At 36.3% G+C, this 27987-nt stretch overlaps 1 protein-coding gene across 2 annotated transcripts; it reads right to left on the bottom strand.

The window, feature by feature from the left end:
- Positions 1 to 27987, bottom strand: FAM174A (family with sequence similarity 174 member A). 2 transcript variants are annotated; one of them, XM_007123504.4, is made up of 3 exons: positions 27429 to 27987; positions 12996 to 13130; positions 1 to 517 (listed from the first exon to the last, which is right to left on the bottom strand). In XM_007123504.4, the coding sequence occupies exons 1-3, from the start codon at positions 27860 to 27862 to the stop codon at positions 514 to 516; spliced, it is 573 nt and encodes a 190-aa protein (XP_007123566.1). In that variant the 5' UTR covers positions 27863 to 27987; the 3' UTR covers positions 1 to 513. The 2 variants fall into 2 exon arrangements, with proteins under 2 accessions (XP_007123566.1, XP_007123567.1); XM_007123505.4 differs by lacking the exon at positions 1 to 517 and having other exon boundaries at positions 12992 to 13130.

The following is a 27987-nucleotide window of genomic DNA, read 5'->3' as shown; positions in this document are numbered from 1 at the left end:
TAATATTCAAAAAACCCAAATGCAAAGTAATAAATTTGGCTTCTTTTCCCCACAAAAATGGGAAATACATCTTGGTAAAGAAATTTTTAAATTGTTTTTACACACCAGTTGTTTGTTGGGATTTATAGTTCCAGGAAAAAAAAAAACAAAAAACAAAACCTTAACCGGCCAAAAAAAAAAAAAATTAAATGATTAGTATGTAAACAGTTTACAATAATAAGGTAAGCAAGAAAGAAAAAATGATCAGAAAATACCCTGCTTTAAAGTAATTTTCAGATTTCTATTATAGTACAATTTATTCCCAACAACTCTGAGCCCATTAAGAGCACTTCTACACAGAGAAATACATAACAAAATGATACAGTATTTATTGCAACAAGAAATTAATTAAAGGTTATCATAATATATAACTTAAATACCCCCCCATTGATAAAGTGGCTTTTTATTCCTTAAACATAGACATTCTGCTCTTCATTGTAGAAAGATGAAGTCCTCTCATCAAAAGGCACATTTTTATCTGCAAGGAAAAAGAAAATATTATAAATGCCCATCCTGGAACAAATTTAAACACATTTAAAAATATTCCCAAAGATTTGAAATGACAGAAGATAATGAAAGTATTTAAGGAAATGATAATGAATGGCACCAATAAAACACAAGATTACTCTTTTTATATTAATTATATCAGATATTCTTCAAATTATAATTCTAACTTTTTCAAAGGAATTTTATATATAATTATTGTGGGTAATTAAAGGCTATTTCATAGTCATACTAAAGTTATATCCTTATATAATATTCATAAACAACTTTAGTTGACTTAAGTATACAATGTAGTTAATTTATATATAGTTTCTATAAACACAATTCTTAACTGATCCTATGTCTAAACCTTCAGAAATGAGGATTAATTGAAGTTGCAGGCCTGGAAGTATATTCAATGAAACAAATAAAAAATGCTTTTAATATTTATAATACAGTTACAAAATTTATCCATACAGAAGATAAGGTTTTCTCTAAACTATATAATGGGCAAATTTGCCCATTTTCTTACCTTATTGACTAGTTTATGGTAATATGAGGCTATATTTTCATCACATATTTTTATAGACTTTAATTCTAATTATACATCAGGCTTTACTGCTACTTAATCCAAACCATAGATTCCAAGAAACTTCTGCTAATAAGAGCCATTACAACCAAAAGAACTTAGTCCAACCAAAGCCAAAGGTGTGCAGATTCTACTAACTTAATAAATCGTCCTTCATAATCACCATTAACATATAGAACTTCACTGGAGATACCTATGAGAATGAGTAATACTCTCTTCCAACTTATTGTTTTGTCTGAATCTTTAGTAAGCAATCTATAATAGATCTCTGAATGACTATATTATTACAAGATAATGAGATTCTAATAAGTTTTAATTTGAGGGTAAATTTAAGCTTTTCAAAAATATATATTGAAGGTCGTTAAAAAACCTGCTACTCATGAACAATAATTCCTCGGAATTCATGCCTACATTTAGTGACCCCCCAACTCCAAACCCAACATTCCTCTTTTGCCAGTTGCCAAATTTAACCTTCAGAAAATACTCTGAATAGCCAGAGTGACATATTATAAGCTGTCTGCTCAATATTTATTATCTCCTTTTCATTCGCTAATAAAAATACTGATTTTTTTGTGAGCAAAATAGGATGGCAGTCTGTTGGGGGGAAGGGGACAGTTCTGAGAAATTCTGATTTCCTGATAAAGAGACAGATGTGGCTTGGGTTCTTGCCTCTCACTATTTTGTTTTCTGGAATACAGATGTGATGGCTAAAATGGAAGCAGCCATATAACCACGATAAAACAAACATCAGAAAAGATTTGGGAAAACTGCATAGATGAAGAGATCCTGTAATCAAACTGCCATTGAATAGATGCCAGGAGTCAACTCCTGCAGACTTCTTATGATAGGAGAAAGACTTTTGAGTCTCTGTAATTCTAGGTACTCTACTACTGGTAGCAAGAAATAGTCAATCTAACAGAAGCAGAAAGTAGAATGGTGGTTACCAGGGACTGAGGGGAAAGGGAAATGGGGAACTGCTACTCTAAAAGGTATGAAGTTTCAGTTATGCAAGATGAATAAGTTCTAGAGACCTGTTAAATAACATTGCGCCTAAGGTTAACAATAGTCTATTATGCAACTAAAAATTTGAGAGGGTAGATCTCATGTTAAATATTTTTACCACATGTTTTTCTATGAGGTTAAGCAAGTCTGTAGTATTAATACATTTTATGGGGGCTTCCCTGGTGGCGCAGTGGTTGAGAGTCCGCCTGCCGATGCAGGGGACACGGGTTCGTGCCCCGGTCCGGGAAGATCCCGCATGCCGCAGAGCGGCTGGGCCTGTGAGCCATGGCCGCTGAGCCTGCGCGTCTGGAGCCTGTGCTCCGCAACGGGAGAGGCTACAACAGTGAGAGGCCCGCGTACGGGGAAAAAAAAAAAAAAAAAAAAAAAAATACATTTTATGGAAACCTCAGTTTGAGTATTTTTCAAACTTCAAGAATGTTCTGTCTCTATACATTATGCAATGATACAATAAAAAAAGACATTTTCAAGGACAAACTAAGAGCTAACTAACTGGGAAAATCTTAAACTATCAAAATGGCTATTAAACCAAATCAAGTTTGAAAGGAAAAACTGTCCTAGTGTAGTGAAGAGTATTGTTATTCTTTGTTCATTTAAATACATTTGCAAATATTAGATTACTGGAGTTTTTTTTTCCTCCCTGGTCCTTTTAAAGAAGAGATAATGTCTTTGGATTTTAAAGAATGAACACTATCTGAGAATGCTGGGAAAGGTTAATGCCTTAATAATTGTGTTTAGGACTTTTTCTGTCCATAAACTTGAGGTCTTTGTCCCTGTACTGTCCTGCAACCCCATTCACATAAATCAACCTTACAGGTGGCTATGCTCTGCGTCCCACGCCCAACTATCCCACTATACCTCAGAGAGTCTGCAATCCAGACTATCACGGCAGAATATAAATCCTGAACCAAAGCAGTAAGTAAACATTTTATTAAATAGATCAACTGCTATATGAACAGAAACTTGTGATTCAACTGTTCTGTAAGTTTCCATTTGACAGAATTAGTTTAGACCAGATCAGTCAAACACTTTTGCTCTAGGTCTGTACTGTCCAACACAATAGCAATCTGGCAATTTAAATTAAAATTTCAATTAGTTAAAACCCAATAAAATTAAACATTCAGTTCCTCAGTCGCACTAGTCAAATTTCAAATGTTGAAGAGCCACATACGGCTAGCGGCTGTCAAATTAGACAGGGCAACTCTAGACCATGTGCTGAGATGAGAAAACAGCATTACCAAACAGAATTTAATGTTACATATCATTTGTTGAAATAATATACACATTATTCATGTTCTTAACCAATAAGGACACTGTGATGATGAATGGAGCAAGGTAAATTTTCTTCTAAGGCTCAATGTCCACAAAAAAGTAAAACACACAAAACACCCCAAAACCCTACATGAACGTTCTCTTTTATTACTTGTTTAAATAATGACAAAGACAGCATAGTTCCCTTTAAATGGGTAAACTACAGACTATCCTACTAGTAACACACACTGGACATCCTTAAATACCAATTTCTATCTAAAATAAGCATTAGTACTTTGACATATTCCTATACGTATTCTATTTACTTTGAATAACCTTAGTGTTTATTCTGATAAAATGTTATGCTCCACATTGAAAGTAGTGATTTAGAAATTAGAACTATTTTCAAATTGATAACTATTTGAATAAGATCTTTTTTAAAAAATAAATTTGTTTATTTATTTATTTTTGCTGTGTTGGGTCTTCGTTTCTGTGCGAGGGCTTTCTCTAGTTGCGGCGAGTGGGGGCCACTCTTCATCGCGGTGCGCGGGCCTCTCACTATCGCGGCCTCTTTTGTTGCGGAGCACAGGCTCCAGACGCGCAGGCTCAGTAGTTGTGGCTCAGCGGCCCAGTTGCTCTGCGGCATGTGGAATCTTCCCAGACCAGGGCTCGAACCTGCGTCCCCTGCATTGGCAGGCAGATTCTCAACCACTGCGCCACCAGGGAAGCCCCGCCCCTGAATAAGATCTTCTTAATGAGAGTTTCTGGTTAACACATTTATATGAAATCTGCTTCCTGACTGTGATATGCTGATGTTAATAACCAGAAAATACTTTGTGGCCAAGTAACATTGAGCACAAATGTAATGAACACATACAATACAATATTAAATTTAATGGAGCAGAATGGAAGTAGCTAAAAAGCAAATATAGAGTTTTTTAAATTACATACTTGGCAGAAATCACTAGAATAGTCTTGAAGTCATAGCAGTAGTAGCTTTTAGAAGCTGCTACCAAGATTGCCAAAATGTCCTTTAGTGTACATCAATATAAAATAATAATAATAACTTTACAGTTCAGCAGAAATCAAACAGAATAACAAGGTATTTTTTCCACTTGTTTTGTGTTGTAAAGCAGTTTTAAACTGCGTTTTTGAGACTGCTTATGAGTATTTATTTCCAACTTTTTTTTAAGAAAAATGAAGGTAATTTTTAGTTAATATACAGCCGTCTCTGATTACTCATCGGTTTTTCTATCTGAGAGAGCTAAAACGTCCTACACAATTGTTAAAGAATTGATATTTGGTTTTCAGTTTTATAATTCCTTTGCACAAAATGTTTCAGTAACCAAACAAAAGAAATTACCTCTAATATACAAAATTAGGATATCAATAGCAAATTCAAGAGAAGTCATATTAATTAAACTGCTTGAGCTATTTTTTTTCCACATACCTACACATTTTCCCAATTTGACTGTATTAACCTCAATGCTTAAATCTAGTGGTAAGGATGGTCAACTCCTCAATATCCATTCAACCCCAGATAATAATTCTGTACTAATCATGGTACTTCCATTTTTCTTGCAAGGGTTTAGTTTAGGAATGATCACATAACCAATGATATGAAAAACAAAAACAAAAACAAAACTCTGTTAAACAGAGTTTCTGGGGAAACTATTCTCATTCCTAAGAAGGAGACACAAGATAGCTGGTCCCTAACTTCCACTGAAAATTACTATTCTGGGCATGATCATAGGAACTGCTGGCACCATCCTATTATTGGCCTCAGAATGAAGCCTGCACAGGAAGATGGTCAGAGTCAAAGGGATCACGAAGAACAGAAGCCAGAGCCCTGATGTACTGTGCCTGGAGTTGGCCCTACCTGTTATATCTTATTATATGAAATAATAAACTTCCTTCAGGAAATTTAGGTTAAACCATATACTAGCAGTTTCATATGGTTCAATCTAGTGCAAAGAAAGTTAAAAATAAGTACTCCAAATTCTAGCCACGAACAATTACTATTAAAATTTTTATGTACTAAAAGCCACATTAAAAACACCCCTCTCAGAAAGAGCTGACTACAAAAGGATAGTTTTATACTGTGATCAAATTGTAAGCAAGGAAATTAATTTACCTCTCTGGAAATGACTTACTTCCCGTTATTTTGTGGATAGAATTTGGAAAATGAAGATGAACTAATTTTAGAAAGCACTTAAGCAATGAAAGAACCATCAGTAAGACATCCAACAAGAATCACCAGCAGTTATACTGTAGACTAATATGATTCTGCACTGCAGTTGGCAAGGCAGGCAAATAATAATATTTATATTCCTAATTTTGGGGGTCCCATTTGAAAAATGAACAATAGCGAGTGCTTGTATAGAAGACAGAATGAACAGACTTTAGAATTATTCTTTTTATGGGTATAAATCAAATAAATATTTGAAAAATGAAATGAGATTGCTGCAGGAAGAGAAGCCTAGATTACTTAAACTCTCTGAGCCTCAGTTTTCCTATCTTTAAAGTGAGAGCAATAGAAACTACCCTGCAAGATGGTCTTGATGATTTTATTGTTAAGGAGCCTAGCACAGTGTCTGGTACATCCTGCACTAAGGCAGGTATTTACTATTAAGTGATTATTATAATTACACCTATTATAGTTCTGCTACTCCACTCTGTCCAGGTTTCCCCCTGGCTCAGTGATAGGACCCCTGACTGACTTTATCCCTCTAAAGACATTCTCTCTACCACTGTCATACGTTCCCTTGCTTTTTTCTACCATTTATATGACTGCTCTGGGAAGCCCTTGCTGAAAATCCTCTTTCAGGGCCTACGAAGACCTTGTGATACACTCTCCATATAAGTATTGATTTTTCCCTTTTATTGAGAGCAACAAATGGCATTAACCATGATTGTCAGCTGTTATTAAAGTGAGTTACAATAGGATCTATAGAGATAGTCCCCAACTTATGATGGTTTGACTTAACAATTTGAAAATAATGTGCATTTAGTTGAAACCATACTTCAAATTTTGAATTATGATCTTTTCTCAGGCTAGTATTGTCTTTCCTCTTTTGTGATGCGGGGAAGTGGCAGGGACCATGGTTCCCAATCAGCCATGAGATCACGAGGGTAAACAAATGATACACTTAAAACAATTCTGTACTCGTACAACCAATCTGTTTTTCACTTTCAGTGCGGTACTCAATAAATTACATGAGATATTCAACACTTTATTATAAAATAGGCTTTGTGTTAGATGATTTTGCCCAACTATAGGCTGATATAAGTGCTCTGAGCACATTTAAGGTAGGCCAGGCTAAGCTATGATGTTCAGTTAAGTTTGGTTTATTAAATGCATTTCTGACTTATGATATCATCAATTTACACTGGCTTTATCAGGACATATCCCCATTGTAAGTCGAGGAAGATCTGTGCATCTTTCCCACAAGATAAATTTGAAATGTTGAATAGATTGATGGCATAATGCATGTTTAATATCTAATACCAACATTGGAAGATCAGAGAAAGTCCTGCCCATTGAATCTACTTCAAATGAAGTAATAGAGTTTGGACTGTATATCTCAACAGAAAATAATCTCTAAGTTACAGAAGGTAATAGGAATACAGACACACCTCTATCCACACTTCTCTGAAACTTCTGTCCATTACTAGAAAAGAAATGAGTCTACCTTCCTCAAAGTGAGAGACAGAAAAAGAGGTCCATGTGTGCATAGACCTTGAAAAAAAATCACAGTAGAGATCTAAAATCAGTGTAGGCGTTATTTAATGCTGTTTGAAGAAGAAAATAAAAGGGGAATAGAAAAGCTGGTCTTTGCTTCTTGGCACCCTGAAATATCCATCTTATTGCTCATTTTAAAAGGCGTAAAAGTAGGTCCGGCTTAGAGAAGAGCATTACCTCTGGTTTTAGGAAGGTCAAAAAACAATAATCGTGAATCCTAAGTCTAGCTTAGACTTCTTTGTTCTGTATTTCTGGCCTATGTATGTATATCTATTGTTAACTACATGAGGCTGGGCATTTTGTCCATTTTTGTTCACCACTGTATCCCCAGAGCTTAGTAGACTGCCTGGGGATACATGGTAGATAGTCAGTGAAAAAATGAATCCATCCAATTTGCTATGTCCTCTGGGATATCATAGGCACCTCCAATATTCATGATTAAAACTGACCTCACACCCTTTGATAATAATCCCACTCCTATAAATTTACCCTGAGCATACACCTCCAATAATATAAAAATATGTATGTGCAGGTTTATTCATTGCAGTATAATTTGTAATTGCAAAATCACTGAAAACTACCTAAACATCAGAGCATAGGCAATTGATTCACAACATGGAGTACTATGTAGCTGTGAAAAATAAAATCTCTATGAACTTATGTAGCCTGACTTACAGGAGATACTATTAAGCCCAACCAAAAAATATAAAAGAATATACACTATATGCTACCTCTTGTGTAAGAAAGAAGAGAAACATAAGAAATAACATATTCCAACCAACTTTTATCAAAAGAACCACAGGAGGACAAACCAGAAAATAATGAAGTAGATTATCTACATTGGGTGAGATGGGAAGAATGGAGTGGAAAGGATATGAGGGAGTGCTACTTCTCTGAGTGTACCAGAGAGTGAGTGGGTATATATTCTTAAAATTTTTTGGTATAGTTTTTACTTTTGGAAGCATGTTAGTGTTTTTCATATTAAAAAAAACAATAAAAATGGGAAGGACAGAATAAATCTAAAACAGAAGCAAGCAAATGACTTAAATTATATTTCAAATGACTATTACAACCACATAGAAGAGGGGAGAAAAAAAAGAACTAAGCCAAATTACTTACTGTATCTGACTACCCTCAGTCCTGGGCAGGATGAGGCTCTGAGGAGAAAACTGCAAACAAATCCTAAACTCTTCTTGGTAGGTTTGTATATTGTAGTGCTTTAGGCAAAGCGATTCTGAAACTATATTAGTTTTATTATAAGATTGAGCAAAGAAGTAAACGTGTTGATGTTGCTGGGAGCCAGGATGTTGCTGGGAGACATTCTTAACACAATGAACAAGAAAAATGCCACTATGGAAAAGGAAGAAGGCAAGAAAGAACCCAGTGGGGATAGACTGGAATGGCAGAATGGGAGGTGTGAAGTAATAATATCTAAAGTATGCACATATATGCAAATATGCGTGTATAAGTGTGCATGAGTGTGTGTGTGTGTGTGTGTGTGCACGCGTGCGCTTATGTATACATTTCATAAGCTTGTCTGCTGACAGGGCCAAGAAACAAGGACGCCCAGTAACAAAGAGCTCACCTAGTACCCAAAGGAACTAGGCCTTCTTGGAGAAATGGTTGATTCCATGGCTGTAGCAGGGTAGGTACAAAAATGAGCCTGGAACACCTTGTTAGGCCAAAATGTAAGGAAGTGCTTAAAAAAAAAAGGGAGCAAGTCACAAGTGCACAGAAGCCAGCTTGAAGAGGCTCCCACTGGCAAGTACATCAGTGAGTTAAACCTTTGAAAAAAGAGAAAATCATGATTCCATAATGTCAATAAGTAGATAGATAGGTAAGTAGATAGATAGATAGATAGATAGATAGGCACACAGATAGGTAGTAAAAGAAGAAATGAGGGTAAGCTCTTGCTTACAGTACAGTGTCCATGCTGAATGGTAAATATGGAGGAAATGTTGTGGTTGGAAAATCATTATTTTGCAATTATCATAGTGAAGATTAGATCAGGCAAGAATCACGACAAATGGGTACTAAACCTAGGGGGAAATTTTGATGATAAGCAAAATATTTTCATGATTTTAAAGTGTCTATTTATTAGTTGCAAAGGGGAAAAAAACTGCATACTAGAGAAATTAGACAAAACCTTGAAGATGTACATCACAATTACCACTGCTACTGAAGGACAGATGGACACTATGTGTCTCCAGATACAATATCCTGAGAAGGATGTAGAAAGATCTATGTAGTATTTCCACCAAGAATGAATACTCTGAATCTAATTATGAGGAAATACCAGAACATCACTTAAATATAAAATGAGAGGGATGCATTCTTCCGTATCTATATTATGTGAGTGAAAAAGAGAACACAAGAGAACAAATAAAGTAAAATGTTAAGGAAAGGTGATTCTAGATAAAAAGTTTAGGATACTCTTTATACTATTTTCATTCCTATAACTTTTCTGTAGATTTGAAATTATTCCCAGACAAAAAGTTTTTTCTTTTTAAGTAATGTATGAACATATGCTCTTTGAAGAAAAAAAAATCAAATAACACAGAAGTATACAGAAGGAAAAGTAAAAATGAAAATGAACTGTCAACCCCCCAATCTCACCTATTCCCCACTAGAAGCTAAGCTTCACAAAGTCAGGATTTAAAAAATTTTTCTTTTGTATTCTGTTGCTTTAATGTGTTCCAAGCACCTAGACTAGTTCCAGGCATTAAATAGTTGCTGTATAAACTACTGCTACATCATTCATTTATTGGATGAATGAATGAATGAATAGGTAAGTACACTTAACAACGTGCTGTTCTCCTTACTTAATCTAGACATATGTACGTTAAAGTTTATTCTAAGTTTTTTAAGTAAATGGTATCATAATACTAAAAAATTCAAGCTGATTTCACTATCAGTTATCATTGATAATTATCATTATCATTACTCCCAAAACTTGCTTCTCCATTATTACCATTTCTCTCTCTTTCACCCCCCAAACACAATACCTAAATCTTGCTGATAATACCTTTCAAAGCCTCTTGAATAATTCACTCCTCTCTACTTCTCTTGCTATCACCTAGCACAGGCCACACCATGTACGTGTACCATCTAATGGGTCTTCTTCCTGGTCACTTTACTCCTTATCTTACTCTTCTCCAATTTATGCACAGTAATCTTTGAACTATAGCTTTGATTGTTTTCCCTGTCTTAAAATTGTCCAAGTGTCTCTTTGTAACCTGTAGAATAATGTGACTGATTAACATGGATCACAGCCTGCCTTCTGATTCTTTGTTCTGCCTTACCCTCTTCCTTTTGAATTCAAAGCTCAAAAATCATTCATCCACCCATTCACTTATTTCACACATATTAATATAGCATATATTTAACTTCTTTGAGTTTCTTGAATACATTATACTATACTCTTTTGCTTCTGGTACTTTGTGACTGTAGTTCTGTCTCCAACTCCTGCCCCTGTATCCACCTTTCATTTAGCTAATTTTTACTCATGTCTCAAGTCTCAAGTTTACATGTCACTTCCAAGAAGCTTTTCTGGACCATTTGTTTTTGGTTAAGTGTTCTGTGCCGCACTATACATTCTCACACCACCCTATTCTTATTCTTTCTCTGTTTATGTAACTCTGATTAACGTCTAGCTCCCTAATGGAATGCAAGATTCATGAGAAGCAGGGCATAAGAGAGGGATAAATATGGGAGAAAGGTCTGTGATGAAGCAAGATACAGAATAAAAGATGGCTACAGGTAACTATATCTCATGGAAACTATCCCCTTCTTTATGCCCCTCCTACCTTCCCTAGTTCTGTCCCTCTTCATCACTCCTAGGCCACTTTCCCCACTACTACAACAGAGATCTTGTTATCTGATTACATATACTCCAGTCAAGCAGCATCAATAGTTCTCCAATGATAGCAGGGCAATACCAAACTCCTTAAGACTACAAAATTCTTCCTATTTTCCTAAAAAAAAAAAAAAAAAAAAAAAAAAAAAAGACCTTGCCCATCCCCATGACTTATACCTGATCCCCAGGTATATAACACCTTGCATGTATAAATACATGTGCACACACAACAGGCTGCATTCCATTTTCTGCTGCTTGGATTCTGAACAACTATCATTTTTCACAACTACTAAGCTCTGGGTGGTTGCTTCTGACTGTCAAGCACACTTAAAATAGACAAACTGGACTTCAAATTCAGTTCCTCTTTGGAAACAACCCCGACTTCCTAAGTCAACAGCTTCCTTTTTTGTGTTCCCTTTCTGTGTGTGTACAGAAGAGGTACCTCGTATGCATTTAGCTTTTTAAAATACTACAAATACCACATTTTTAAAATACTATAAAAACTTTGCTGAAAATTAAAGGAAAACAATTATATAAAAAGTGAGACTTCACCCCCCATCCTCCTCAATGAGCACCTTCTGTAGGGTGAGCCCAAGATGAGAGAAATGGTGAGGTGTTCCCTCAGTCAGTCTCAGTTCCCAACTGTATTTCACAATTACTGTCATTCTAGTGTGTAAAGATAAGTATCTATTACACCCAGTGGCTCCTAAATGCATGCGAGCAACTTCATCTGGTTCACACCTAAAGAAGCAGCCAACAACTGGCAATATTAGACTTAATGGGCATTGTACAATACTTTATAGGCAATTTAAGGCCTTTCAGGGGGTATATTTGAATGTTCTAAATAAACTTTAGAATATTCTAAATAAAAACATTTTTTTGTATTCTATTCATGTTTATTTTCACTAAGAGACTGAATCCCTAATGAACAAATACAGTTGTTTTGTTCATGTTTATATATCAGGTCTCTAATATTTTATGGTATTTCATGAATGTATTTTTATTAAATGAATGAATTACCAGCAACTAAAAGCTCATATGTATTTGATTTAATAGCCCAATTTTTGTTGAGTCTTTTTTTTTTTTTTTTGCAGTACACGGGCCTCTCACTGTTGTGGCCTCTCCCGTTGCGGAGCACAGGCTCCGGACACACAGGCTCCGGATGCACAGGCTCAGCTGCCATGGCTCACGGGCCCAGCCGCTCCGCGGCATGTGGGATCTTCCTGGAAAGGGGCATGAACCCGTGTCCCGTGCATTGGCAGATGGACGCTCAACCACTGCGTCACCAGGGAAGCCCTGTTGAGTCTTTTTTTTAACCCCCAGATTTCTGTACTCTTTCTATATGTACCTGATTCTGGACTCCAGTTTTCCTTCATCCAACTAATTCCTCCTCTATTCCAACATGTCTTTCCCTATTGAGTGGAACCTTTATTGCCTCCTTTCCTCATACCATTTGCACTGAAACTAGTCTATATCCATATAACTTTGTTTATCTAACCTTTTAGGAAAGGTCTTAACACTCAGTGAGAATAGATCTGAGAATAGACTTTATAGCCACACCGTCAGACCACTGACCATTAGTCCCACAATTCTGCCGAAAACACTGTTTACAAATAGAAAATATTTTCAGAATGCAAAAAGAAAATCAAGTTTACTAATCTCCCTCCCTCTCTCTCTCTCTCTCTCTCTCTCTCACACACACACACACACACACACACACACACACACACACACACACACACAGAATTATTATTATGCAGCAGTTAAAAGGACCAAGCTCTTCAAGGGGATCTACAATAATGATTTCTTTGGGGGATGATATTCTATTGTTTACATCTCTTTTAGCAAAGCAATGTGAATGTGAGCTACTGGTTGGGTAGCACAAAGAACTTCATTAAACAGAACTGAAAATAATCATTTAGGATACAAACTGTTAAATGAAATTCTACTTTCTTTTTTTAGTTTACTTGTCAAAGTACCTCCTGACTCATGGAATTAAACTGCTCAACACTTACCTTCGAGGATGACTGACGTCAAACAATGTGTTATCATCATCCTCATCATCTTGTTCTAAAGGTGTCAATTCCATGTTTTCTATGTTAGTGTCCAAAACTCCGTATCTCCTAGTCTTTCGGTTTCTTCTTCTCATCCTATTAAATAGAACATATTAATGAATAAAAATTATTTGAATATGGTATAGATGATCTTTATACTTACTTGTAAACTAAAAATAAATTATCCCAGTTTCTGACATTGGAGGCATTCAGTATCAGAATGGGTACCTTTCAGAAACAAAACCAATTTACCACCTAGGATTATTAATTAAACAAAAGCTACTCCTGTATGTTTGTGTGCCATCACCATTTCTTCTGTCTGACATACTTTCTTCTCTTTCTGTCAACTTATAATGTTGACAGATAATCCCTCAAGTCTTAGTTCTGGTACAATATTTTTACTGAAGGCTTATGTTCCAGCCTTTTTCCCATCTCCTCCATGCCTTCTTACCACTGTGCAGCGTTAGGTACTTTCTGCCCCACTATGAAACTGTATGTATATATGCACTCAAATTCTAGACTAGGTAGCGTACACTCCTGGCTGCATATCAGAATCATCTAGGGTATTTTAAAAAGCTCTTTACTCAGGCCGTATCGCCATACAAATAAATTATAATTTCCAGGGATAGGAACTAGGCATCAATAGCTTATTAACGTTCTACAAGTGTCTCCAATGTACTGAAAGCCACTATCCTTGATCAATGGTTCTTGAGGTGTGGTTCTCTGGATCAGCAGAATCACAGTCATCTAGGGGCTTATTAGAAATGCAAATCCTCATGCCCACCTGGACCTAGTGAGTAAGAAACTTTGAATTTGGGGGCCAGAAACCAGTGTTTGAACAACCACTCCTTGTGAGTTTGATGCAATCTAAAGTTTGAGAACTACTGCTGTAGAGGAGAGAAAATATTTTAATATTTAACTATTATCTGTATATATATGAAGGCGTCTCATGATTTAGAACCCTACTGTCTCCTTCTCTCTCAAATAACTTGTTCTTTTCCTTCAAATTATTTATCTCAATTTGCATTTATGTGTGCTACATATGTATTTATTTGAGTGTTTATTTGCCTGTCCCTTCCACTAAGTTGCATGAGGGGAGAAGCCATGCCTATCATGTTCACCACTGTATTGCTACTTTGTAGCAGTGTCTGATTAAGATTCTCCTTAAATATTTGTTGAGGGTCTGAGTGACATCATATTCTAGTCCAGTGATCCAAATCTGACCCTGAAATCAATGCCTACATCACCTCCAACGTAACAACCTCAACTCTACACACAGAAAAATGTTTCACACAAGTATCTATGGGAGTTTAAAAACAAAACAGAAGATAGCAAGTAATAACAAATAAGTTTACTTAAATTCTGATTCACTTTGTATGAGGTAATAAGTGTGATAAGAAATACTACAACTATAGCACCAAGTATAGAGCAATACGAGCCTCTGTAAAAATGATAGTGGGGACCCTTAGGAGACAAACTGTCCCATGTCTGTATATATATTTGAGTCTTACTAAGAAATATTTGAGTCTTACTAACCATCAGGCATTGTGCTAGCTTCTGGGTATAAAGTACCTGGCTGAGTGATCAAAATTTACAAAATATTACTAACTTTAGGTAAAAACTGTGATAATTTCCACTAATCACTGCCTAAAAATCTATTCTATATACCCACCCAAAGATGGTAGAAAAGGAAACCGAGGTTTAAGTATAGTATTTAAAGCTACAAATATAACCAGTGAAAGAGTTAATACTAATAACTGGCAAAAATGAGATAGAACTGGTGATGGTATGAAGTATAAGCCTGTCTTTATATAGTGAAAAATTACATGTGTTTAGGTTGTTAAATTTACAAGTATATATATATATGTGTGCATGTTTCTATGCACTGAAGATGTGTGTATGCTCATAAACATACACATACACACATACCTTATGTAGACCAGAAATCTAAACTTTTTTCTGTAACGGATCAGACAGTAAATATTTTAGGCACTGTACATCACATATGGTCCCTGTCACACATTCATCTTAACTTCTTCAGTTATTATTTTGATTTTTTACAACGCTTTAAAAATGTAAGACACATTTTTGGCTCATAGGCCTTAGAAAAACAGGTCAGCAGACTGGATATGGCCTGTGGGTCAGTTTGCCAATCTCTGATTTAGACTTATGAAAGTAATTCACAGAAGAACTAAGAACAGAAATGATAGTAGTACTGACACTGGAAGTAGGAATAGAAAGGTACAGGGGAATTATAGTTCACTATTGGTCTTTTTGAACCACATGATTTAATAACATTTGTATGCATTGCTTTGATTTTAAAAAGTGAATACATAAGAATGAGTGAAGCCATTTGGCAGCTTAAGTTAAGAATATTCAGAGTCATAATTTCTTCTCTTCCCTTTTGCCAGTCTGTTGCTCAATTTTCTAAACCATATGGCTTCCAAACATTCTGGCATTTTCAGTCATGTGAAATTATTTTTGGAAATAAACTAGATTCTTTCAGGTCACATATTACATATCAAATAGTCAATATGTTAATAACCAGGTCATTGTCAGTCACAGGATACCTTGCCAAGTCTTTAAAAAGGAAATGATATGAACATAGAGTTTAAGGACTTTTGACATTTATCTCAGCTGACACTCTTCTCCACTTCCAAGGTCATCATCATACCTTGAATGATTTTCCAATCTTTCAATGAGTGGCTAATCTAATCTGCCCAATAACACTGTTTTCTCTTTCTGTTTAAACATTTGACTGCATTGGTGTGAGCACTTTATTATTTATTTCAGCTTCTACTGTCTTTTAACGTGTATATAAATACCACCTTCTGAATCCAAACTCTTTAATAAGAACCTACTTCATATGCAAAGACTGTGCACTGTCAGGCACCAAATAAATAGGGGAATGCAGTTCAGTTAAAATGAATTTAGTATTTTAGTAAATGTCACTAATTCATACAAGAATAAGTCAAATTAAAAACTATATATTGTTAAATAGAATTTAAACTTGAAATGCAACTTCCCTAAGAATGTCTTTCCTAAGTCCAAGGATATAGGCGGTGATGGCTACATGGTCATTACAGCTTTATGGCCATAAAAACATCAAATATAATAAAACACATCCATATGCAGTGATTTTTCTCAGGGAAAGCCAGAAACACTTATAAAGCTTTAAAATTATTGGGCTGATTCAATGAACCGCCTACTTAAAATACTAATAAACATGAAGTGAAAAATACAATACACATAAAAATATACTGAAACTTTAAGTAAAAAGGATACTTCCATTTTTTAATATGCAGTGTACATTATTTTTAAACAAAAGAGAGGAGGATTTAAAATTCATGCAATTTTAACAGCTATGGTGGCTCTTTTCCTACAATTAATGTTTTCATTAAGCTCATGATGCCCAATTTGTCCATGTATGTTAATAACTACATACATATAATCATAGACATGCACAGTTTTCTACCAGACATAGTAAACGCATAACTGCAACCTGAAAAAAAATTTTGTTGGTTCTTCAGTTAACAAAAAAATTGGGACTTTATCTATAAATGTGTAGAGAGGAAAATATGGAAGCCTAAGAAGGCAAAAGAAAATAGCAATATGGTTTATTATTATATTGAATTATATTCATTCATCACATGGCAATCACAGGTAAATTATCTTGATCAGATACCTTCCAGGTATTCAAGTTATTATTCAAATAGCTGTCTAAAATAGATGCAGATTCCTCTATGTTCCATTATACTCAGGTCGGTAAGAATTATTTCTGTTTAAATAACATGTAAAAGCTACAGCAGAAAAATAAAACTAAACTACTAAAGTAAGGCTGATAAATTTTATGTAAAAATGTATGATGCCACATAAAATAAACACAACAGAATAAAACTCCATTTCATTTTACTACTCTTTGAAAGGGAGAAAACCAATCAATGTAACCTGCTGTAACTTGCTGTACCGATCTTATTTTCTTGTTTTAACTGAATGCCTGTAGGGTATTATTATATAATATTATTCCTTAATTTCTTCTATTACGCATTCGAAACTGACTGAGGAGTATAGTATTTAGTGTATATTTTATAGACATACACTGTCCTATATGATTAGGCATAATGATAAAGCAGAGTAAATCTTAACAAAGGTACGACTAATGATACAGAATTTGTTTGCCTTGACATTTTTTGGCAAGAAAAGTGAATTAATGATCAAGAATGGTTTTGGAACTCATTTTTTTTGCACTGAGACATAACTAAATAAAAATTGGTGAGCTACAATTTTAGTTGTCTATGATTTTCATGAAGAAATTCAACCCAATATATAACACACAGTAAAAATTATTTTATCTGAAATCTCTCTCATCTTCATCTCCCATTCACCAAACCTAATCCATCACTGAAATGTCACGTTTCTCAAGAAGCAGACACCAGTAAGAGATGAGTATGTTATGAGTTGAATTGTGTCCCCTGAAAATTCATATGTTGAAATCCTAATCCTTAGTTGCTCAGAATGTGATGTTGTTTGAAAACAGGATCTTCACAGAGTGAGTCAAGTTAAAATGAAGTCATCAGAATGAGCCCTACTCCAACATGACCAGTGTCCTTATAAAAAGATGAAATTTGGAGACAGATATGGATACAGAGAGAACACCAAGTGATCATGAAGATGGCCCATCTAAAAGCCAAGGAGAGAGACCTGGAACAGAACCTTCTCTGTATTAGTCTGCTCAGTTTGTCATAACAAAATACCATAGTCTTGATGGCTTAAACAACAGAATTTATTTATCACCATTCTTGCGGCTGGGAAGTCTACGATAAAGGTACCTGCAAGACAGGTTTCACTCTGAGGAGTCTTCCCTTGGCTTGTAGGCAGCTGTCATTTCACTGTGTGCTCACATGATCTCTTCTTTGGGTGTAAAGGAAGAGAAAGAGAGCAATCTGGAGTCTTCCTTTTCTTATAAGGGATCAGCTCTATTAGATGAGGGCCCCTCCCCTATGACCTCATTTAACCTTTTTTGCCTCCTCACAGGCTTTATCTTCAAGTACAGTCACATACGAATTTTGGGGGGGGACGTAAACATTCAGTCCAGAACACTCCCTCATAACTCTCAGAAGAAACCGACACTGCCAATACCTTGATTTCGAATGTCTAGCCTCCAAAACTGTGACATGATAAAATTTTGTTAAGTTCACCTAGTTTGTGGTACTTTGTTATAGCAGCCCTGGAAAACTAATACAGTATGCAGAAGATTTATCAGGGGAAAGGCTTCTGAAGGATAAAGAGGGAGGGAGCTGGAGACGAGGAGAAAATCCTACAGAGGGTGATACAGGTCTGACACCTGTGAGAGTAGAAAGGAAGGATGACAGGATAGGAACCAGTAGTACCAGTGCAATGCAATTCTGAGAAAGTTTTGACCAGACCAGTGGTATGTCCTTAAGCAAAGGTTGCCTATTAGAGAAGGGAGTCCTCTGTCAGTCACGATGACCAGATTTGGCTACATTCAATCATTGGCTGGAAGCAGGTCTAGGAATCATGGCACTGGCATGGATGCTGTGACAGATCCAAAGCTGTGGAAACTAGAAGCTATCCCCACAGCAGGGTCTCTTAAAGGGAGGTTTGATCAGTGTACCTCCATGGCTGCCACAATCACAAAGTCCAAGTGACTGAACTTCCTGAGAATCACTGAAGTTCACTTATAGTGCTTACCACTGCTACTATCTATTGCCTTAATTATTAAAATAGCCTTATAACTGTCTACCTCTGTCTACTCTGGTCACTCACCAATCTCCCCTGTAAAATTACCAGTGGTTTCCTACTGCTTGGCAGTAAATGATTCTGTAATAAGGCCTATAAAGTTCAACACAGGATGGCTCATACTTTTCTCTCTAGCCTCACCTTGCTCTTGACTCTACATTCTACTTTACTTTCTATACTCCACTGATAAAGCCTTCCCTCATTCCCTCATAATAGCTATGCTTTCTCTGACATTGGCACCACAATATTGCTGTGGTACTGCCTATTCATTTTACACGGAAGGCTTCCCTAATCTACCCAGCTAGGTCACAAGCACCTATTATTGGCTTCCATACCACCCATGCACATATCCTTTGAAGAACTTATCAAAGATGTACTTGCACACTTATTTTTGTAACTTTTTATCTTCCCTATTAGGCCATTAATTTCATGGGGACAGGAAATAGATCTGTTCTTATCACTCTGCCTACAGCACACAAGGACTGGCATAAAGCATATGCCTAATAAATATCTGTTAAATTATTAACTGAAATATTCAGATTCACAATAGATCTTGCATTTTCTCTGTATAACAAAGACACCTACAATTTTATATGCAAATCACCAACTCTGGTATAAGAGAAGCCTGAAAGAACACCATCTCCAGAACCATACCACAGCAAAACCTAAGGGATCTAGCCAATTTTTAAATTGTAATTTGGATAATAGCCCCCTGGCTCAGGACACACCCACACACCCACACCCACACCCACACACACAATGCTAGAGTAATTAAGCATATTAAACATGCATTCACTCCAGGACCTCTAAGATACTCATTTAAGATGTTTTAGGTAGATTAGCCTACCTGCTTTAGCCCAAGTGATTCTCATACGCTACCTCAATTAGAACCACCAATATTCAACTTGTATCCTGTGCTGTGGAGTTTCATTTTTATCTTTTGGGTATGTAAATTTACCATATTGTAACATGTAGTTATTCTTCATTTACACACTAAATAATTGAAGTTTATCCTTTCAAAAGCCAAACTATTGTTTTTCTTTTAAAATCTCAGCATTCTTCATGGAGCCATATCCAACACTAGAGCTATCCATGCCTTAATATATAGGATAAAATGAGTTAATCCTACTCTTTTTGATCTCTCAAGGATCATTGTAATTATACCACTTTAATGTAAAGCAATGGTGCTGTCATGAGTTATTGACCCCAAGTTGACAGACTACTGAACTTTTCAGTCTTTTTGGTTTCTTTTCATAATTATTCTTGGGTCCTCTCTATTGGCTTATAAGTTTCCAGGCTCTGTCACTATCACAAGCTTGACCAAGTGCAGCACTAAATAGAAGATGCCCCAGCAAGGTATCCTGCCACTCTTCATCTCCCGTAACATGTTCACTGCTAATACCTAAAAGTTAAAAAAGAAAAGATCAAATGCATGTTTATCTATGTTTAGGTTATTGCAATGTTGCTTTCTATGATAGACCCCTTTCCTAAACAAGCTCCTTGTAATTCAGCATGTACGATCAGTTCTTGTGTTTAGATTTGTCTCCCATTTGATGGTATTCTGGTGGATACCCCCAGGTGAAGTAAACCTTAAGTAAATGTCATATAGCTTAGCTATGAAGTATCCTACATGAAGGTGCACAGCACCTAGCTCCCTTGTCATCTTTCCTCTTTGTCTTTATACAGATTTCCTAGTGTTCTCTTTTAGGCCCTAGAATTTGGGATGTGAAGACTGATAATTCTCCTGACCTCCACCTCTAACAGTTCAGCATGGGTTTATTCCCCAACCGACTTTAAAGTCTTATATACAAACCAGCGCCTCTAAGATTCATCCCGCCTCACCTTTGGCTTTATGACCAACACTCTAGCAGATTTCTCTTACAACCTCCTTTTTCCCCCTTGCTCCCACCCCATCTCTAGCCTTGTCAGAGCTAACCTCTTTTTTTTTTTAACGTCTTTATTGGAGTATAATTGCTTTACAATGGTGTATTAGTTTCTGCTTTATAACAAAGTGAATCAGTTATACATATACACATGTTCCCATATCTCTTCCCTCTTGCATCTCCCTCCCTCCCACCCTCCCTATCCCACCCCTCTAGGTGGTCACAAAGCACAGAGCTGATCTCCCTGTGCTATGCGGCTGCTTCCCACTAGAGACCTAACCTCTTGCTGATTATAGTTTAAGAGGTCAGATACCACAGAGTATGGTATGGGGGAAATACATTTTTTACAGAAAATACTGTAAACCCCCCCCAAATATATTACAATAGCAAATCTAGATACAGAAAAATTTCACTAAGAATATTACTATTTACTGAGTGTGCACATATGTCAGGCATTGAGCTAAGCAGCTTGCAAGCATTACCTGATGTAATCCTCACAACAATCCTATAAGTATCCTCATTCTAAACGCAGAAAGTCAGAGCTCAGGAAAAATTAAATTTGGGACAGTAAATGGTAGAGCTAGGATTCAAATACAAAAAGTTTGATTCCCAAGTCTAGTTTCTTAAACATTAAGCTATATTGTCTTCCTAATGATTCAAAGTAATCCTAACCAACGTCCAAAATTAGCTACCAATCTTCTGATCCCTTACACAATGATCTTACATTACACCAGTCTGGATATATTGTTTTAAGTGAATTGCATTTTCTGGTTCATCCTTTCATGGTAAAAAGTAAGGACTTGGTAGCTACTTACAATAATAAGTACATTTATGATCTTCTGGTTAGGCCATCTCTTAGTTTTGATCACTGTAACAGTATCTGCTTTTTGTTTATCCTAAAGGAAACTCTCTTCTGCCTTAACAGTACCATGATTTTGGTTAGACAGCAATTGAGCCCAGCCCTAAGAGATACATAATGATCATAATAATTGGTGCAACCAATCATGAAAATATAATTTCCCTTTTGCCAGTCATTGTCTAGGGCTAAGTAGATGAAGCAGTTCAGACAAATGAGATGGAAGGGGTTAACTCAAGTAGTGGGGTTTCTGGGAAAGATTTTTCTCCTTGAGAAAAAAAGAACATAGGAAGAGAAGGCCTCTTTTCAGGCCCCCTTCCCTCTTTCCCATTTGAGATACTATTGTGTGGGAACATAATGCTTAAAGCTGAGGTAGCCCTCCCATAGTGAGACAAGGAAAGAAAAAGCCAGAATCCTTGATAATCTCACAAAGTCACTGAACTAAGCCTGAGCCTGCTCATATTCATGATAAGAAACAACTACAAAACATGTCCTTATGTTAAAGTCACGTTTAATTGGATATTCTATTACTCACAGGTAAAAACCTCCTAACTGATAAGGGCATTGAGCATCCTAGCTTCTCTGAGTTAGGTTACCAGTGTTCCATCACCCACTTGTATGTTTCCTTATGATTCTCTTCATTTTAAGAATCTGGATTTAAAGGTGGCCCATATGATAACTTGTCCAACTACTTCTTTACATAGTCCACATTCAGCACCATTCTATAAACACTTCCCAACTACTGTGTCATATACGCAAATGGTTTACTGATGTGCCAAAACAAAGGTCTCCTTAGCCCTTTGGAATAGCTAACAGGGTCCAAGGTAGACAGAGATCAGGGCAAATAGTCTCAAGCATTTACCCTACATGAATATCAATTTCTAAGTGTGGCATGGCACGAAAAAGGTTGGGGAGCATTACCCTGGCCCAAATTCCCCAACAAATTAACCTCATTACTTTTATCTCCCAGAACTGCTCATGATAAATATTGCTTAAATACAGAAAACCCTATTATCATATGTAGAAGAACAGACTAAAGAGGTAGCTTTAGAAGCAAGAAATCATCTGTGTGAAACTTTTGAAAATTGTAAATCACTATAGAATTTAAGGAATCTTTCATTCAATTATAAATAAATAAATAAATAAAAGAAGCACTCTCAGAAGCCTAGATTTTGTCCTTAATATAAGAGAAAATGGAAAAGATCCATGGAAGAGATCAGAAAAGAGTGATAAGAAAAATAATAATCATTATTAATAATCATTATCACTAATAAAATTCATTGAGCAGTTGTTATGTGCCAGGAACTGTGCTAAGTACTTGGTATAGGTCCTTGAAACAATCCTTTCTGGTAAATACTATCATTTTCTCTATTTTACAAAACCTGAGCTGAATTTTAGAGCTGCTGTGTAACTTACCCAAGAGTACACACAGCTCTTGGGATTAGAACTCAGAAAGTCTGACTTCCCATAAGACTATACTGAAAAGGGGTTAAAATAGTAAAAAGGAACAGAAGCCAATAGAGGAAAATTACTCAAGAATTAAATGATTGGTAACAAATGCAGTAGAGCTATTCAGAATAAAGACCCTTCTGGTAGAATAAAGAACATTTGGTAGCTTGGAGGTGATTAGTGACCTTACAGACTGCAGGTCAAATTGCATGACACTTTTTGAGCCACTCATAGGGACTGGCGTTTTAAACTGCTAGGCTAAAAAATATCTAGCAAGGTGGGTATGAATAGTTTATATTCCTCCTTGATTCCTAGAGCAAAGATGGATCAGGGAGGTGTAAATATGTTGTTTTGGTGATGGTATTCTTTTCCTTTTTGCACCCATATTCCTTTATTGGTAGTATCTCTACCACAATAACAGTCTAGTGAGATGATAATTAAGATTCCCACCACCTCTGCCAATAGATAGACTAATTTATTTCTCCTTCCATGGAATTTGATTCCTAAGCTGAGGGACAAAGAGACTGAAAACTACTGCATATCCATACAATGGTATGTTCCTGAAAAGAAACCTGTGTGGTATTTTGATGTCTTGTCTCCTAAACTGACTTAGTTTCTGCCTGTTCCCAGAACCGATTCTCCAGTTTCTCTTTGACTTTCTAAGATCGCAACATTCTTCCAGTGAATCCCCATTAGTTTAAGTTAGCCAGGCTTGTTCTAGGTGTTTAACTAAAATGGTAACTGATAGAAGCAGTAATCTAATATTCCTTTAATATTAGAATGAAGCATGAAAGGACAAGTGTACAGGAGGAGAAAGATGGGGAATGTTATTTCTTTTGAAAAACGTAATAAAATAACTGTTTTCCCTACCCAAACATTTATTTTCTCAGTCTAATCAAACTTAGTTCATTTACTAAATGTCTGAGTGCAAACACTGTACTTAGCCTTGGATAAAAAATGATAAGTAAACAGCCTTTGTTCTCATGGTTTTGAGTCTTCCCCAGACTCACACTGATCCCCAATAAGAACACTCATTCATTAGGCAACTACTTACTCAGTGCCTACCCTATTTTGTACATAATGTTCAGCACTGGGGATATAATAGAGAATGAGACAGACAATGAGCCTCTTCTCATAAAGACTATATATTAATCTTAGGAAGCCTACTCTGTTCCTTCTCTCTCTATATATATTTCAATTTCTACAGAGAGAATCTAATTGTTCTTTGGAATATTTCTAGACTCAAAGGGGAAGTTATCTCTAGTTACACATTCATTATAACTGAATTAGATTAAAGTAAAACAATATGGACATTTCATGGACTTCAAGTACTTTACAAGTAAAATATTCTCAGTGTTTTCACATATCAGTTAATGAAATGATGACTTTGGCCCATTCTTCCCCCTCGGCAGAAATAAATAATGCTGCTGTGTTGTCACAACTATTTTGGAAGTTGGGGGGTCAAAATGGGCATTCACCAAAATGAATAGTTTTCATCCCATAATCTGGAAGCAAAAAGCATAAGTTCTGAACATTGCCCAGACATTGTTAGCATCAGTCAAGCTTTGGACATCAGGTGGCCAACTAAATTTAGGACTTGGACTAAATGAATGCACTAGATGCTGGTTAAAGAGTCCAGTTTTTCTTAGCCATAGGTTCAAAATTTGGCTGTTAACACACAATATTAGTGAGTCATCCAACAGAATCAGACTGAAAAGACTGTACCCTTCCGAGCTTTACAGAAATGAAGATAGAAAATCAATAGTGATAAACAATTATATATAAGATTATACATAAGGTGGAAGCAAAATGAAAAAAGATCATCCGCAAAAAGTTATTATCAGACCCATTATTTATATGCGTATGAAACATAATACTTAGGATACTCTGGGTATTTATAGGAAATATACAGACAGCATTAACTAACAATTATATAGTGGGAAAAGTAATTACTGCTTCAATTTTCTTCTAATATTTCTTTATATCAAGAAGAAAGTCTCAGTTTAGTGGTAATATGTCTGTAACACCTCATTTTCTAACTTCCTCTTTAACAGAAAGTGGGCCTGGATTTGCTGGGTTTTGTGAACCAACAGTATATAACTCAAATAATATTGTTTCCACCAGTGGTTCTCAAATGTTTTGACCTTAAAATTCCTTTATGTTCTTAAAAATTATTCAGGACCCCAAAGAGCTTATAAATATGTGGATTATATATATATCAATCATGTGGATTATTAATGTTAATTAAACCTAAGAAAACTTTAAAATATCATTTGCCTTTAAAAATTAGAATAAATCCACTACATATTAACATAGTTTTTTGTGAAAAATATATTATCAAAAAGAAAACAGAAAAAGGTGAAAATTGGCATAGATTTAGATTTTTTCAAATCCCTTTAATGTCTGGCTTAAATGGACAGCACTAGATAGAAAATGAAAAGAGAGAAAATAGAAAACAGCTAGATTTTCATATCTGCTTCTGCCTTCAATCATTTGCAATGTGTTGTTTGGTTGAAGGATATAAAGAAAATGTAGGTTCATGTAGATATAAGCTTGGAAAAGGGAGGTGCATTTTAATCGTGTTTTCATATACTGGTGTTTATGCTATTTTGGTAGCACACCAAAACTCAACAAGAGGTAGTTTCTTAAAAGCTAGTTGCAATGTGCAATTCGAAACCGTATCAATGAACTTCTTGTGCCCTATAAACTTAGAATGTATTATTTTGAAAACAGTTTTGATTTTGCAGATCCCATGAAGAGGTCTCAGAAAACCCTCCCACCCTCCAGGGTTCCCTGGACCGCATGTCTACCACTGGCTTACATTGTACTTCTTCAATCAGTTATTTAAGCCAAGGGATGTTGGTTTTCTTTTCACAAAATAATAAATAGATATGTTTAAAAGGAAACTTTCAGTTTAAATAAATCCATTTAAAGAAATATATGAAATAGTATAGGGTAGGCAGTTACAGGAAAAAATGTGACATAGTTTAGAAAACAAACCAGTGCATTCCTATAAACCTATCCTCTACTGTATACAAGAGGAAACTACACAGTGCTTCCTCAGCTCTTCTCTTGGCTGGCTCCTTCTAACAGTGAGGTCTTGGCTCTGCATGTCAGGTCTTCAGAGGTGGTCCCCAACTAACCCAGTTAAAGAGGCTTTATTATAGATTTTCCAAATCAGACTTACTACATAGTTGAGATATTTTAATATCATGATTGATGCCATAAAATAACTTTACTTCAGTAACAATGGAATGTATCAAGTGGAAGTTACTTACAACAGTAACAAATGTCACTAATTGAATTATATAATTCCTTTTCTACTTGATAAGGCATTAAGAGGAGTAGAAAAATAAGTGACAGTCTTCTACTTTTACTCATAACCTGGTACAACATAAAGACCTGGTCTACTTCATCAAAGGTTGATCATAGATTAGGACACAGACATCATGTTAATGGGGAAAAAAGTCAAACAAAGCAAACAATGGATTTTACAACCATAGATTGTAAAATCCATTGTAAAATTACAATCATTAGACTCCATGGGACATAAATTAAACCACTTTACTCTTCTAGGTCAGTTTCATCATATGTAAAGTGAAAGATGTCTTTTATATGTCCATATCTGTACCAAATCTGAAATTTAAGTAATTCTATAATCTAACATTCTGTAGTAAGAATAGGCTCAAAAAACTATTCATTTGTAAGTTTCAACTTTTGAATGACTTAGATTTATAGATGAATCACTTTGCAAAGGTTTTTTGTGTGTAAAATATCAAATTTATCCATTTACTAATTCAAATTTTTGTAATTTTAAAATCAGGATAGGATAGTTAGGATATTAAACATATGTACCAATATTAAAACAGGATCATATTTATGACATTTCCCCCCCCCCCCGCATAGGTATCAGTTTTCCATCTTATCATGCAACTGGTAACACTCTGCATTGAAATATTTAGTGCCATGCAAAAGAATGCTAGATGTTTCTAATAGGGACTATGACAAAGATTGAATCATACAAAATTGTTAGTATTCCCGGTTAAAAAAGGTGGAATGTAAGAAATTTCATATGGTACAACCGAATTACTAAGATGGTGGGTTAAAAGTCAACACTAAGACACTACTGCTAAAAGAACTTTTCTTCTTTTACATTTTATAAAATAAAGTACCGATATAATAAGGTCATTCTGCATTACTATTAATTTACTCAAATAAAGACTGATTTAGAGGTTCGGTACTAATTTACAACTTATAAATGAAAGGGAGCAACTACTTGGTGGTTTAAATACTCCCAAAGGTACCACAGGCTTTTAAGACATTCATCCTCACCGTCTCTCACTCAGGTAGGCACCCATGACACTGGGGGTGGGAAGAGAGCAACGCCAGGTCAAAAGATAGCCCATTTCAGGCCTGCGAGGGAGGCTCATCGAGGCTTCGCCTCACCTGACCGTCCTGACGACGAAGTACACCAGCACCGCGCCACTCACCACCATCAACACGGTCAGGGCTCGTTGGGTCATAGGCTTGTCGCCGGGGTTGGGGCTCACAGCGAGGACGCCACCCATTGGGCCTTCTTCCCCCGCCTTCCCGCCTGGGTCTTCTGCTGCAAGCCCCGCCCCGGGAGTGCTGCTATTGACTCCCTCGGCGCCCCGTGGTCCCTCGGCTTCGGCCGGAGCGCGGCCCGGGGACTGGGCAGCTGTGGGGCCGGACGGCAGAGGTGGCAGGGTTCGCGGCCCAAGGTCCCGAGGCCTGGGATCCGGCACGGCCGCCTGCAGCAGTACCTCCAAGGGCCCTCTCAACTCAGGCAGCAGTAGCAACAGCAGGAGGGCGGAGGCGAGCAGGTGGCTGAGGCAGCAGCTACAGTGCGTCGCCTTCATTTTCCCCGGACCGCCCTCTCACCACGTGGGAGCTGCCGAGCCCGCCGCCCTGGCTCCAGTTGGGACCATGGGCGCAGTGAAGAACGAAGGGTGACCAAATCCCGGGCTAAGACCCGGCCACAGCA

Source organism: Physeter macrocephalus, chromosome 8 (genome assembly GCF_002837175.3).
Source record: "Physeter macrocephalus isolate SW-GA chromosome 8, ASM283717v5, whole genome shotgun sequence".
NCBI classification, from domain to species: Eukaryota; Metazoa; Chordata; class Mammalia; order Artiodactyla; family Physeteridae; genus Physeter; species Physeter macrocephalus.
The sequence above is the reverse complement of the archived record's forward strand: the minus strand, read 5'-3'. Positions and strand labels throughout refer to the sequence as shown.

Excerpts from the sequence above, each read along its gene's own strand:
- FAM174A (XM_007123504.4), bottom strand. The coding sequence starts at position 27,862 with ATGAAGGCGACGCACTGTAGCTGCTGCCTCAGCCACCTGCTCGCCTCC. Across the intron at positions 13,131-27,428 it reads TTCGTCGTCAGGACGGTCAG|GATGAGAAGAAGAAACCGAA; the intron begins GTGAGGCGAAGC and ends TCTATTTAATAG.